Source organism: Microtus oregoni, unplaced genomic scaffold (assembly GCF_018167655.1).
Source record: "Microtus oregoni isolate MIOR12 unplaced genomic scaffold, Mior012 000043F_ref0000047, whole genome shotgun sequence".
Taxonomy (NCBI): Eukaryota; Metazoa; Chordata; class Mammalia; order Rodentia; family Cricetidae; genus Microtus; species Microtus oregoni.
The window spans coordinates 1595308-1610164 of NW_024543210.1; the positions used below are offsets into that span (position 1 = coordinate 1595308).

The 14857-nt window shown below is 41.0% G+C and overlaps 1 protein-coding gene across 6 annotated transcripts in view; it reads right to left on the minus strand.

The window, feature by feature from the left end:
- Nucleotides 1–14857, minus strand: part of Mark3 (microtubule affinity regulating kinase 3) — a 90013-nt gene that overhangs the window by 26458 nt on the left and 48698 nt on the right. For all 6 annotated transcript variants that reach the window (XM_041633122.1, XM_041633121.1, XM_041633120.1 and 3 more), the window contains exons 6-11: nucleotides 7006–7076; nucleotides 4775–4831; nucleotides 1803–2039; nucleotides 1514–1633; nucleotides 1193–1292; nucleotides 625–737 (exon numbers count right to left, since the gene is read on the minus strand). In XM_041633122.1, coding sequence (XP_041489056.1) covers nucleotides 625–737; nucleotides 1193–1292; nucleotides 1514–1633; nucleotides 1803–2039; nucleotides 4775–4831; nucleotides 7006–7076 — 698 coding nt within the window. The remainder of the gene's footprint in view (nucleotides 1–624; nucleotides 738–1192; nucleotides 1293–1513; nucleotides 1634–1802; nucleotides 2040–4774; nucleotides 4832–7005; nucleotides 7077–14857) is intronic.

Here is a 14857-nt window from a genome sequence, read left to right on the forward strand (position 1 = left end):
CCACCACCGCCTGGTTCAAAATAATAACTTTAAACTCATTCAAAAGTATTTTCTGACTTCTGAGAATAAGGTTATATGTTAATGATCTCCTTCCTGATCTTTTCAAAGAACAAAGACATAATACTCTGTTTCCTTTGTTTGGTATTTTACATCAATTTCAAACTACTAATGACTAAAGGTAACTCACCATTGTATAGGCTTGTGACATTACTACTCATAAAGGATTATTACTTTGAAGCTAAAATAGTAGTTTATGAGCTGCAGAGATGGATCAGCCACTAAATGCTAGTCTCACAACCAAAAATAAAAAATAATAGCTTATAAGGGTCCTAATGGAGTGAGACCACTGTTTGCAGGCAAAGTTTTAAAATGAACACCAAATGTTATATTAAAAAAAATAAAGAAATCTTTTTTTTTAAAAAAATAGAGTCAAATCTTTTTGGAGACAGGGTCTTTTGTAGTGCAGACTAGCCTTGAGCTCATTATATAGCTGAGGAGAACATAAGTCCCTGATTCCCCTGCCTCCACTTCCTGAGTGCAAGAACTACAGGCATGTGCATCATGCATTGCACACTGATCCCTTTTACACAGGGTATTTAGCTCTTCCTCTCTAGACACTCTTACCTCTGAAGATTTTCTCCCCAGTAACAAGTATGTAGCTGTGATTTCATCATATTTCATTTTACTAAGAGATTCTTGAATTTCTTCTTGTGAATATCCCATTCCCACCATAATATCTACAAGATAAAATATGGTTTATATATTTTATTTGGATTGGAAATCATGCTAGCATAGGGAAAAACAATTTCATTAGAATTAGAAGGTTATATATTTCCTAACATAGAAGAGCTGCTGAACATGTCTCTGAGTTACTGGTGCTACTACAGAAAACCATAGATTAAGCTCTCAATTTTGTTTGTTTTTGTTTTTTGGGACAATGATTCTTTGTGGAGCCCTGGCTGTCTTAAACCTCTCTCTGCAGACCAGAAGTCACAGAGATCTGCCTGCCTCTAACTCCCGAGTGCTAGGATTAAAGGTGAGCACCACCACCGCCCTGCTAAGCTCCTAATTAAGACGGAAGAGATAAGTGGATCTATAAATTCTGTGCTTACCTTCCCTTTGTTTCTGTTTGAGCTACACACACAGGAGTAAAACATGTATAGTACACATACACACAAACACAGGTAATTACCTATTCTCTTCTGGTCTGAGATGTCTAGTTCAGGTTCAACAAATGGCTTGAGCTCATCTTCCTCATGACCTGCGTTGATCCACCTGTCCTTCATGATTTGCTGCAAGGTGAACTGTGTTAGCACAGAACAAAGTCCCCCAACGTTCACAATATTTAGGGAGATGATTTTCAGCATTTCATTGAATAACCCTCTAAAGGAAACTTAAGGGAATTTGTCTGCTTGTTTGTTTTCCTTACTACCTAAAACCCCACAGGTGTTCAGTGTCACATAAACTAAGCAGGGTTCTGTTAAATGCTCTTTCTTCCCACTGGTGTGGTTACCTCAAGAGTGCCACGTTTAACTGGGTTCAGCACCAGGAAGCGTTTGAGAAGGTTTTCACAGTCTGTGGACATGTAGAAAGGGATTCTGTATTTCCCTCGTAGTACTCTCTCTCTTAGTTCCTTTGGGGAATGCAATAAAGAAATAAAAGTCAATTTTTAAGTTAAAAACAGTAACAATAAAATCAAACCCATAAAAGCACCCATACAAATAATATTAAAAATGTCAATCTACACAATTTTATAAAAATCCTTAGTTTTTGAAGAGCATGGCTGCAACTGCTTCTTATACCTTCAGGTTCTGACCGTCAAAGGGAAGCGACCCACTGACTAGGGTGTACAGAATGACGCCGAGACTCCACACATCCACTTCTGGCCCGTCATACTTCTTGCCCTGGAAGAGCTCAGGGGCTGCATATGGAGGACTACCACAAAACGTGTCTAGTTTACTGCCAACAGTAAATTCATTGCTAAAACCAAAATCTGCTATTTTAATGTTCATATCCGCATCTAATAACAGATTTTCAGCCTAGAGAAAAAACATCAAGACAAAAATAAAACTTAACCAAAATACATTTATGATAATAGCATCAGGCATTTCATAAAGGCTTTTTTTTTTAACAAGGACTTATCTCCTAGTTAGTAAATGTAAAAACACTATTTCTAGAAAAACACTGGAAATAAATTATATTCCTAATTGATATTAACAGTCAAATACAGCTGAAGTATAAGACAAGCTTAAATATAAAATACTTGAAGATCAACAAAAATGTAGAAAGCTTCTTCAGTTAATAAGAGGCTTTTTAAAAATACAGTCACGCTTCATAAACACCACCAAATGGTTGTAAAATGGGTATTGCTGGGGAAGGAGAACTCCCACCCCAACCTCCGAGACAAACTAGTCACTTCTGTTGATTTGAGCTGACAGGCACGAAGCAGACACATTGGGTATGAGACTACTGTCTGGATGTACAAGGATAAGCAAGACAGGACCCTGCCCTCAGGATTCGTAGTGTAGGGTGGTGAAGCAGGCAGCTAATAAGCTGCCGAGATCTGAGCACTATGATGGGTACTGACAGAGAAAAGGCTCAGCAAAAGAGGGTCGTGGAAAATTTCCAGAGGAAGTGAAACTGAGGAAGATATAGATAGCATGTTTCATGGGGTGTTTAGGGGCAGAATGAAGACTTGGAAGTCCACAAAGGGGAGGGTACATTTCTGTCGACAACTGAAAGGTAATGTTTGGAGAGAGATGCTCCACAGAGATAGTTGGGGAGGAAGAGGGCATAAAATCAACAGTGTTTTCTTCAGTTTTCTACCCTCAAGATGAGAGAACACTGCTCAAGAGTTGTTAAACAAGGAAATGACTTTTAGTTTGTTAGTTTAAGACAGGGTTTGTTTGTTTTGTTTTCTGTTTTTTTTTTTTTTTTCTAGACAAGGTTTCTCTATAGTTTGGTGCCTGAACTAGCTCTTGTAGACCAGGCTGGCCTCGAACTCACAGAGATCTGCCTGCGTCTGCCTGGCTGGAAATCTTATTTTAAAATTGTTTTTATTTTAATCCCAGCACTCGGGAGGCAGAGGCAGGCGGATCTCTGTGAGTTTGAGACCAGCCTGGTCTACAAGAGCTAGTTCCAGGACAGGCTCCAAAACCACAGAAGAAACCCTGTCTCGAAAAAAACAAAAAAACAAAACAACAACAACAACAACAAAAAAAAACATAAAATTGTTTTTATTGAGCTATTCATGTTTCTCTGCTCCCCTCCCTTCCTCCTCTGGAAATGATAATCTTATGTTTATTTTTTTATTGGGGGGCAGGGAGAGACAGGGTCTCATCATTTTAGCTCTGGCTGCCGTGGAATGTTCTATGTAATCAGGTTGCTCTTAAACTCAGAAGTTCAGTTCTGCCTCTGACACACACACGGAAAACAGCCATACACATCATACACATAATATAGAGATATGATGGGAAGCAGGGAAAGCCGGGAGCAGAGAAGACAAGACAGAAAACTGTGTTTGAACTGACTATCACATGAGTGTGGTCTGGCTTTGGAGAGCAGGAATGGAGTAGTAGAGATAGGAAACAGCAGCAAAAGTGGCAGCTGAATGGAGGTTAAGTAGGAGGCTCTGGAGAAGCTTCAGTCACCATAATGAAAAACAACACAATTCTATTTAAAAAGGAAAAGATCTGATTTTGAATTGACTACACCTGAGGTGCCCAAGGGATACTTTTTGCTAGGTACTAGGGTGCTTGGGTCCTAGAACAACTCTAGCTGCAGAAACAGACTGGGGGTCATCACATGTAGGCAGCAACCACAACTGCCAGAGTGATGTGCTCAGGGTGGGCGCTAAGAGGGACAAGCACGCAGTCAGTAATCTTGTGAGGATAGTGTCTAGATGTGGTATAGACGATATGCTATAAGACACAGAGAGGAAGAGGGAGTGTCTGGAAGTAAGAAGAGGAACAGGAGAGGTGCCCAAGTTCCAAGGCCTGTGAAAAGAAAAATGCTCTGTGAATCCTAACTCTGCCAAAGAGCAGAGATGCAGCCCATGGATACCTTCAACAAGCACTACAGCTTAAAGGACAGAATGCCTTCCTACATAGGCACGGGCAGTCATGTCCAGGTCCGCCCGGTGTGTCAGGAGACCTCTGTACCCCTGTATGACTATGGGAAAACTGTTCTCCAGAGATGAACCACTAGGTACCTTTTCTGAGACCTGAAATACTTTTCGTGAACTTTACTTAAAAACAACAATAACAAAAACCTCTTCACTGTGTATTTAGGACAAAGGAAGCCAATCATTATAGAACTTATTTTTACATTATTATTAATCTGTTTGTTCATTTATTTTGGTTTTTTGAGGCAGGGTTTTTCTATGTAGCTCTGGCTATCCTGGAACTTACTTTGTAGACCAGGCTGGCCATGAACTTAGAGATCTGCCTGCCTCTGCCTCCCAGATGCTTGGACTAAAAGTATGTGCCATCATGTCTGGCTTAATTTATTTATTTTATGAGCACTGGTGTTTTGCCTGCATGTTTGTCTGTGTGAGGGTGTGTCAGATCTTGGAGTTAGACAGCTGTTAACTGCCATGTGGGTGCTAAGAATTGAACTCATATCCTGTAGAAGAGCAGAAAGTGCTCTGACCCACTGAGCCATCTCTCCAGTCCCTAACCTTATTTTTCTCTTATCCAACAACACAATCTAATCATCACCTGTAAAATGGCCACCAAAAGAACTATAGAAAACTTAGCAAGGATTTTGGGCTCACCTTGAGGTCTCTGTGAACAATCCGTTTTTGGTGGCAATACTGTACTGCAGACACAATCTAAACATGGGAAAAATGGGGTTAGTCACCAATGGTGCAGACTCACAATTACAATAATCATTTATCCTCATTTCTTCTCTGGGGTTTTTGTTTTGCTTCTTCTGAAACAGGCTCTCACCATGTAGCCTCTGACAGGCCTGCCTGGAAATCATTCCGTAAACCAAGCTGACACCAAACTCACAGATATGCCTGTTCTGCCTCCTAAGTACTGAGAAATTAAAGGACCATGCCACTACACTCTGCTTTATTGTATTCAATTTTTAAGATGGTTTCGTGTGGCCCAGGTGGGCCTTAAACGTTCCACAGTTGACAAGGATCCTGAACTTCTGAGCCTCCTGTTTCCCACCCAAGTTCCAGGATTAAAGGTATGCACACTGGGTTTATGTGGTGCTGGGATGGAACGTAGGGCTTCATGGATGCTAGCAGGTTCTCTACCCACTGCCACTGGACCATAATTCCCGCCCTGATAAACATATTTTCTGATGTTGAAGAAGTTTTTCTTGGAGTTATTTTCTGTCTTTTTTTTTTTTTTAATTTATTTTGGTTTTTCAAGAGAGGGTTTCTCATAGCTTTGGAGCCTATCCTGGAATTAGCTCTTGTAGATCAGGCTGGCTTCAAACTCACAGAGATCCACCTGCCTCTGCCTCCCAAGTGCTGGGATTAAATGCGTGCACCACCACTGCCTGGCCATTGAAGGTTATTTTCAAAACCTGCTTTTGAATCACATTGTACAATCCCTTGCCACTTTTAACATCTCTTCCTTTAGCTCTAAACAACTCAAAGTTAACCTGACACCACAATGACTGGAAGATACTCAAACCTATTGTTGGTTTTCTGGTATTAAGCTATAAACAATTATTTCTTTCTTTCATTTTTTTTTTTTTTCAAGACTGGGTTTCTCTGTGTAGCCTTTTAAGTCCTGGAACTCACTCTGCAGACTAGGTTGGCTACCACCTCCCAGCAAGACAATGGCTTATTATAAGAAAGACTCAGAGCCCAGGTGTTTTGTGCATTAAAATAATTATTTATAAGAAAGATTCGCCAAAGCCGGGTAGTGGTACCAATGTCTTTAATCAATCCCAGCACTCGGGAGGCAGAGGCAGGAGGATCTCTGTGAGTTTGAGGCCAGCCTGGTCTACAAGAGCTAGTTCCAGGACAGGCTTCAAAGCTACACAGAAACGCTGTCTAAAAAAGAAAGAAAAAGAAAAGGAGAGAGAGAGAGAGAGACAGACACTTGCTGAGTGGTGGTGGTACACACCTTTATTCCTAGCATTTGGGTGGCAGAGGTAGGTGGATCTCTGAGTTCGAGGCCAGACTGGTCTACAAAAGCTAGTTCCAGGACATTTAGGGTTGTTAAACAGACAAACCTGTTTTGAAAAACTGGGGGGGGGGGGGGGGGGGGGGGGGAGGAAGGAAGGAAGAAGAAAATAAAAAGAAAATCTCAGGTTTTTTCTACACTGAACTTTGAGATGGCTCAACAGTAAAGGCACCTGCCATCAAGCCTGATGATCTGTGTTCAATCACTGGGCCCACATGTAGAAGGAAAGAACTGACCTATGTAGGTCATCTACATGCATGCCTTGGCAAATCTATGCTTGTATGTGCACACACACTAAATAAATACAATTTTAAAACCTTAGAGAATCCATCAAGTATGATTCAGTCACTGCTAATACAGTGTCTTAGGTATGAAAAGTACTTAAAATTTTTTAACTGTCAATCAGTGTTCTGAAAGATTTGTGTGTGCATGTCTGTATGGAGCTCAAAGGTCAACATGAGGTGTTTTTCATCAGTTGCTCTCCACCTTTATTTGCTGACTGACTGTATGTGCGTCTGTTTGGAGCCCCGAGGTCAACACTGAGTGTCTTCTTTTACTGTTGTCTGTCTTATTTTTGGGATATGGCTCACACTAAACTCGGTGCTCATTGACTGGCTAAACTGTGAATTTCAAAGATCTGCTGGTCTCTTTACCAGTGCTGGGGTCATACGTACACATCACTATGTCCAGCTTTCTGTGTATTCTCGGGGATTCAAACTTAGGTCCTCATGCTTGCACAGGAGGAACTTTACTGAATGAGTCACCTCACCAGCTCCAGATGCCACTCTTAACTGTACTACTAGAATTAACAATGTAACTTATTGAATTAACAAACTAAAGCCATGTTAATTCATACCTGTCTAAATTTAGCTCTTGCTTCTTTTTCCTTCATTCTTCCATGTGCAACCAAATAGTCAAATACTTCACCTATAACAAAAAGAAATAAAATTAAGCAAAAATCCTACATCTGGGCATTAATTTTCCCACAGATTGGTAACATTCCACTTTTAACAAAGTTTTGGTCCATTTTTATTTAAAAGTCTTTTAGATTTATTTATGTATGTAAGTGTTTTGCATGGATGTGAGCCTGGTGCCTGCAGAGGTCAGAAAGAGAAACTTTATTCTCTGAGAACTTGAGTTAAGAATGGATGTTGTGGGGGCTGGAGAGATAGCTTAGTGGTTAAGAGCACTGACTCTTCTTCCAGAGGTCCTGAGTTCAATTCCCAGTAACCACATGGTGGCTCATAACCATCTATAATGAGATCTGATGCCCTCTTCTGCGGTACAGATACACATGCAGGCAGAATATTGTATATGTAATAAATAAATAAATCTTAAAAAAAGATTATCCCATAAGAATGGATGTTGTAAGCCACCATGTGGGTGTTAGAAATCAAACCTTTGCCCTCTGCAAAAGCAATAAATGTTCCTAATCACTGAACCTACTCTCTAGCTCATATTTTTATGATTTACATATTTTAAATGTAAGTATGAAGTAAAACATGGTCACTAAGCAACAACTAAAGCTTAAGATCTTAGCTCACAATGATAATCCTCAGGTGAGGAAAAACCATAAGACTCTAACACATTTAAGTTATGCAGCTTCCATCTCTTCAGTAGGTCTCAACAGAAACTGAGCAATCAAGATGGAAAGGTAAGCCAGGCATGGTGGCATACACTTTTAACTCCAACACATGGGAATCAGAGACAGGCAGATCTCTGCACTCTAGACTAGCCTGGTCTAAAGAGAGACCCTGTCTCTCTCCAGATGTCTCCAACAAAATGTATCTTCCTGTAAGATTATTACCACAAATCATTACTTTATTGAACAAATGTTTGGAGTCCCTAATAACTGCAAAGCAATGTTCCAAGAAGTGGAAAATTCCACAGCATAAACAAATGTAACAAATGATACAAACATGTGTTGCATTCTTTTACATTTTATTTGTTTAGCTCTGCGAAGCTGTATTACTTTGCCTAAAACACTTTTGGTCTAGTAAAGACTTGAATGGCTAGGAGCAAGGCAGGAGAAAGGAAAGGCAGAGCTGGCTGGCAGAGAATAAAAAGGAGGAGATCTGAGAAGAAGGAACATTAGAACACCGAGGCGGATGCAATGGTGGATACCCAGCTACATAGTCAGCCACGGCATAATAAATAAATAAAGGTATACAAAAATAGAGAAAGGAAAAAGTCCAGAGGCAAAAGATAGACAGGATGATTCAACTTAAGAAAAATTGGCAAGGGGCTGGAGAGATGGCTCAGAGGTCAAGAGCACTGACTCTTCTTCCAGAGGTTCTGAGTTCAAGTCCCAGCAACCACGTGGTGGCTCATAGCTATCTGTAAGGAAATCTGGTGCGCTCTTCTGGCATTCAGATATACATGTAGGCAGAACACTGTATACATAATAAATTAAACTTATGGGAAAAAAAGAAGAAACAAAAGCTGGCAAGAAACAAACCAAGGTCAGACATTCATAAGAAAGAATATGACTACGTGTGATTTACTTCCCTCAAAAGAGCAAAGAGTTTAAAAACAAAACAACAAATTCAGTAGACTCCCTCTCCTAATGGAATCTGCTGGCTAATAGGAGAAACATTGAGCACACACATGTAGAATATATCAGGTCTGTGAATGCTGTGAAGAATAAAAAGAAAATAACATGTTTGTATTCTGCTGACTATCTGATGCAGTGGACACCGAAGGTCAGAGTGAAAGTCTGCAAATATACATCACACACACACACACACACACACACACACACGAGAGAGAGAGAGGGGGTGGGGTGGGGGGGAGGGAGAGAGAGAAGGAGAGAGAAAAGGGAGAGAGAGGGAGGGAGAGAGAGAGAGAGAGAGAGAGACAGAGACAGACACTAGTAAAGTTGCCACAGATACGGTGGAAGTGTGAGCAATGGGGAGAGTGCAGGGCAGGTCCACAAGAGTTCAGTAGGTTTTGGAAAGGGCTCTGGCTAGATTCCAAATGAGGTAAGAAACTGAGAATAACTGACTCCATAAAAGTATACCTAAATTTGAAAGTGGTCAGAATCAGGATGACGGGAAAGGATGGGAAGCCCACTGTAAGATCCTGCAGTAATCAAGTTAAGCAAGAGCACAACTGACTTAAGTGGGGTGAGCAGTAAGGCACAGGACAGGATAAAGGTGATGTCAACAGAGCTTGGAATGGTGGTATACCGAGCATCAAGCAGATCATTAGGACAGTGGATGCAGAAGGACCAGTTCAGTGTCATCTTTGACCACTGTAGAGGTTTAAATGAGAGCTCTCATACACTCTGTTATTAGAATGCTTGGGTCACAGTTGTTTGGGAGAGGGTTCATAGGTACAGCCTTGCTGAAGGAAGTATGCTCACTAGAGGTGGGCTTTGAGAGCTTCAAATCCCACTCTACTTCCAGTTTGTTCTCTCTGCTTTGTGTTAGTGGGTGAAGATAGGAACCTCGGGTTTCTGATCCTGTTGCCATGTCTGCAGCTTGCTGCTATGCCTCCCTTGATGCACAATTCCTAAGAACTCAGAGAGAAAAATTGGGGTTCAACCTAAAGGTCAGAAAAGAAAAGCAGCCAGCCACTGGCTCTTATCTTGAACTCAGTCTGAAAATGGTGATCCTGCCTCCAGGAATCTCAGAATGAGACTTGCTGTCTCCTCCCGTTTTATAATCCTTTCTAGGGCTGGGATTAAAGGCACACACTACCCAGTTTCTATGGCAACTAGTGTGACTACTGGATTAAAGATGTGTCACCACTGTCTGGTCTGTAAGGCTGACCACTGGGGCTGTTTTGCTCTCTGTTCTCCAGGCAAGTCTTATTTATTAAAATACAAATTAAATGCCACTACACTCCCTGCCATGATGGATGCTTATTTCTCTGAAACTAAAGCTCAAATAAACTCTTCCTTCTATAAATTGCTCTGGTCATGGTGTTTTAACACAGTAACAGAGAAGTAACACACATGCCTACAGCTACATACATGAGAAGTTCATGGCTAGGCTGGGATACATGAGACCCTGTCACATCAAACAAAGAAAACATACACCCACACCCCCAAAACAAAAAAACAAAAAAGCACAAACAAACACCTAGGGGCAGAAACCTGGCTCAGTGGTTAAAAGTCCTTGCTACTCAAACAAGAAGATGAAGTTGGAACAAGGCAGATGTGGTCTTCCACAGAATAAAATGCAGTACCACAGAGAGGAGAGTTGGGAGGATCCTGGAGCTTAGGGTATGATAGCCTAGCTGAAAAAGGAGAGATTCTACCTTAAAGGAATAAGGGAAAGATCAATAAAGGAGGAAACCTAGCCCTATTCTGTATTCTGTGCACATTCATGAACAAGCACAAGACCTTTACCTACACACATGTACAGACATCATACACCCATTAAAACAATAAAAAACAAGAAAACTACTAGTGGATGAAACCTGCTCACTGTTGTAGAGATCACAAAGCTCCAAATAGCCAAATCATAATCTACTTATAAATGCAAATGCAATATAAAACTCTTAAGAGATTACTACAACTATGAAGCACACGCATAATAACCAAGATTTATAAATCAGGAATACAACTTATAAGCCAGAAAAAAAAATTCCTATTAACAATGTATTAACACTCAGATTAAATAGCTAGACTAAAAGCCTCTAAAGGCTATTTATTAGGTGAAAAATGCTTATAAGCACTCCTGCTAAGGACAGGGATAACATGGCTTGAATGGAAGGACTGGATGGGAAGTTCAGAATGCCTTTATTTCTAGTTTGGGCCTTGAAACAACCTTTCTGAGCAACTCTAAGATTCTGCCAAATGAAGAGGTACTGTCATGTATGGTACAGATGCTTTTATTCCAACATTGTGGGGGCAGAATCAGGCAGATCTCTATGAGTTTAAGAACACCTTGGTCTACAGAGTAAGTCCTGAGGCAGCAAAGACTACACAGTAAAAGCTTATCTCAAACAAACAAGCAAAAGGAAGAAAGGAAGGGCAGGCAGCTATATAGGGAGACCAACTGTCTTTATATATATTTGGATTTTTGAGACTGGGTTTCTCCATAGCTTTTTGGTTCCTGTCCTGGAACTAGCTCTTGTAGACCAGGCTGGCCTCGAACTCACAGAGATCGGCCTGCCTCTGCCTCCCGAGTGCTGGGATTAAAGGCGTGCACCACCACCGCCCGGCTTATTTTTTTTTTTTTTTAAAAAGCCAGGTGGTGGTGGTGCATGCCTGATGTAGGAGTGTCATCTGTCTATGTGTTACTTTCATTGGTTAATAAAGAGACTGCAATGGCCTTTTAATAGGACAGAAAATTAGGTGGGTGGAGTAGACAGAACAGAATGCTGGGAAGAAGGGAAGCGAGGCAGACGCCATAGCTCTCCTCTCCGAGATGGATGCAGGTTAAAATCTTCCTGGTAAGCCACCACCTCGTGGTGCTACACACATTAATAGAAATGGGTTAATCAAGACGTGAGAGTTAGCCAATAAGAGGCTGAAACTAATGGGCCAGGCAGTGTTTAAATGAATACAATTTGTGTGTTGTTCTTTCGGGTGTAAAGCTAACCATGAGGGAGCTGGACAGATGAAAAGCAGGTCTGCTCGCCTCATCACTACACATACCTTTAATCCCAGCACTTGGGAGGAACAGGCAGGTGGATCTTTGTGAATTCGAGGCCAGCCTGGCCTACAAGAGCTAGTTCCAGGACAGGTGCCAAAGCTACAGAGAAACCCTATCTCGAAGAACCAAAAAAAAAAAAAAAAAGAAAGAAAGAAAGAGAAAAAGTTGAGTGATGGTGGCACGCGCCTTTGATCTCAGCATTCAGAAGGCAAAGGCAGGAAGATCTTTGAGTTCAAAGCCAGCCCGTTCCACCCAGTCTATGTGCCAACCATGGTGCCAGAAACAAGAGTATGAACTGATGACCAGGAAAGCAGCTGTTCTATATAGTAGAACTTACATGTGATTCTGAACCACTAGTCCCCACAAGCTCAACCCTTAAGAAAAATCTTTAGAACCAACAGAGCTATACACATCCACTTAGCTTTTTGTTTTTTGTTTGTTTTTGAAGATGGGGTTTCTCTGTAGCTTTGGAGCCTGTCCTGGAACTCACTCTGTAGACCAGGCTGGCCTTGAACTCACAGAGATCCATCTGCCACTGCCTCCTGAGTGCTGGGATTAAAGGTGTGTGTCACCCCCCCAACCCACACATCATCTTGTAATCATATGTATTGAAGCCATTTTTGGCTTTTGTAAATACATTTATCAATGACATTAAAATTGATAATAAGTTGGATATGTAGCTCTGTGATAAAGCTTATGTTTTTATGCCCTACCTAGATTTCAATCCCCAGTACAAAAACAGACAACAACAAAAACAAACAAAACCAAGAAAACTGTGCTGGTGGCACACACCTTTAATCACAGCACTCAGGAGGCAGAGGCACATGAATTTGCCTGATTTACAGAGATCGTTTCAGGATAGTCAGGGTTACAAAGAGAAACCTTGTCTTGAAAAACCAAAAACCAGCTGGGCGGTGGTGGCGCACGCCTTTAATCTCAGCACTCAGGAGGCAGAGACAGGCGGATCTCTGTGAGTTCGAGGCCAGCCTGGTCTACAAGAGTTAGTTCCGGGACAGGCACCAAAGCTACAGAGAAACCCTGTCTCAAAAAAAAAAAAAAAAAGAAAAACCAAAAACCAAACAAAAACCTAAGAAACTGATATAAAACATCTATCATGTATTTATACATCAAAACTCCAAAATACTTGGGATAAACAAAATGTCTGTACTTAAGTCTCCCTCTCAGATTGTTATTTAGAATTTAAAAAGAAAGAAAATTTGTTGTGATATTTTGTGTTCTGAGAAATAAAGCCAGCCAGGAGATTAGAGGGTGGAGCTAGCCACAAGTTAACCATAGAGGTCTGGAGGTCTGTACAGAGAGGAGACAGGAAGTAACAACACAGGGCAGAGACAGGATCTCAGTCCTTCAGGTCGAAGGATGTGGGGAGGTAAGAAGTGACTGTGGCTATTCCTTTGCTTCTCTGATCTTACATCATTTACCTCGATATCTGACTTGAGGTTTTTACTCCTAAGACCAATTAGGACATGCTTCAGGAATTCCAGTACATGCCATAGTGTAGATGACTTTGACAACATTATATTAAGAAAAATATTCTAAGTCAAGAACAAATGGACAAATATTGTACAATCTCATTATATTTGGAACTTAAACTAGTCCAGGGGCTGGAGAGATGGCTCAGTGGTTAAGAGCATTGCCTGCTCTTCCAAAGGTCCTGAGTTCAATTCCCGGCAACCATATGGTGGCTTACAACCATCTGTAATGAGATCTGGTGCCCTCTTCTGGCCTGCAGACATACACACAGGCAGAATATTGTATATATAACAAACAAATAAATATTTAAAAAATAAATAAATAAACTAGTCCAATACAGAGACAGAAAATAGTTTGGTGGATGTAAGGAGCTGAGAAAAAGAAAGGAAACAAGTAAGGCTTATTTAATGGATGTACAATTTCAGTTTAGGAACATTTCTGGAGAAACAGACAATAGTGAGGAGTATGGAATTATGTGCGTGTACTTTTTTTTTTTTTTGTTTGTTTTTTGGTTTTTCGAGAAAGGGTTTCTCTGTGGTTTTGGAGCCTGTCCTGGAACTAGCTCTTGTAGACCAGGCTGGCCTCGAACTCACAGAGATCCGCCTGCCTCTGCCTCCCGAGTGCTGGGATTAAAGGCGTGCGCCACCACAGCCCCGCTATGTGTGTGTACTTAATGTCATTGTGCGGGTTAGTTTTATGTCAACTTGACATAAAACTATCTGAGAGGAGGGAACCTCAATCAGAAAATGCCTCCATAAGACTGGACTGTAGACAAGCCTGTACAGCATCTTCTTAATTGGTTATTAATGGAGGGGAGCCCAGGCCATTCTGGGTGGTACCATCCCTGGGCTGGTATTCCTGGGTGCTATAAGAAAGGAAGGCTGGAGGAAAAAGAAAAAAGAAAGCAGGCTGAGTGAGCCATCAGGAGCAAGTCAGTAAGCAGCATCTTCTATGGCCTCTGTTATCAGCTCCTGCCTCCAAGTTCCTACCCTGTTTTCTTTCAATGATAGACTATAAATACTGTGAAAGTATAAGCTGAATAAACCCCTTCTCCCAGACTTATTTTTGGTCATGGTTTTTATAACAGCCATAGAAAACCTAAGACAGTCATTCAACCATATACTTGAAAATGGTTCAAATGCTGGGCTAGATGTGGCTGTATTGGTGGGGTGCTTACTCGGGATTCAGGAAGAGCTGGGTTCTAAGGCCAGAATCACCCCAGCCCCCAAATAAGAAAAAGAAAAACAATTGGGATGGTGGCACATATGTATAATCCCAGTATCAAGGAGATAGAAGAAAGATGATCAGAAATTCAAGGTCATCAGGCTAGAAAGAAAGGAATTTAAGTACTAAATTTCATGTAATATATTTTAGTACAATGAAATCATGAGAGTTGTTGTATATTATCAACTAGTAATGTTAAAAGTAGAGCCAGAGAGATGACTTGAGGGTAAAGTGCTGATCATTTGAGTTCAAGTCCATGGTGGAAGCAAAGAACCAGTTCCTTCAAGTTGTTCTCTGACCTCTACAAGTTTGCTGTTACACATGTGCCCATACATATACATAATAAATAAAGGTAATAAAAAGCAGTAATGCTGGGATGGACAGATG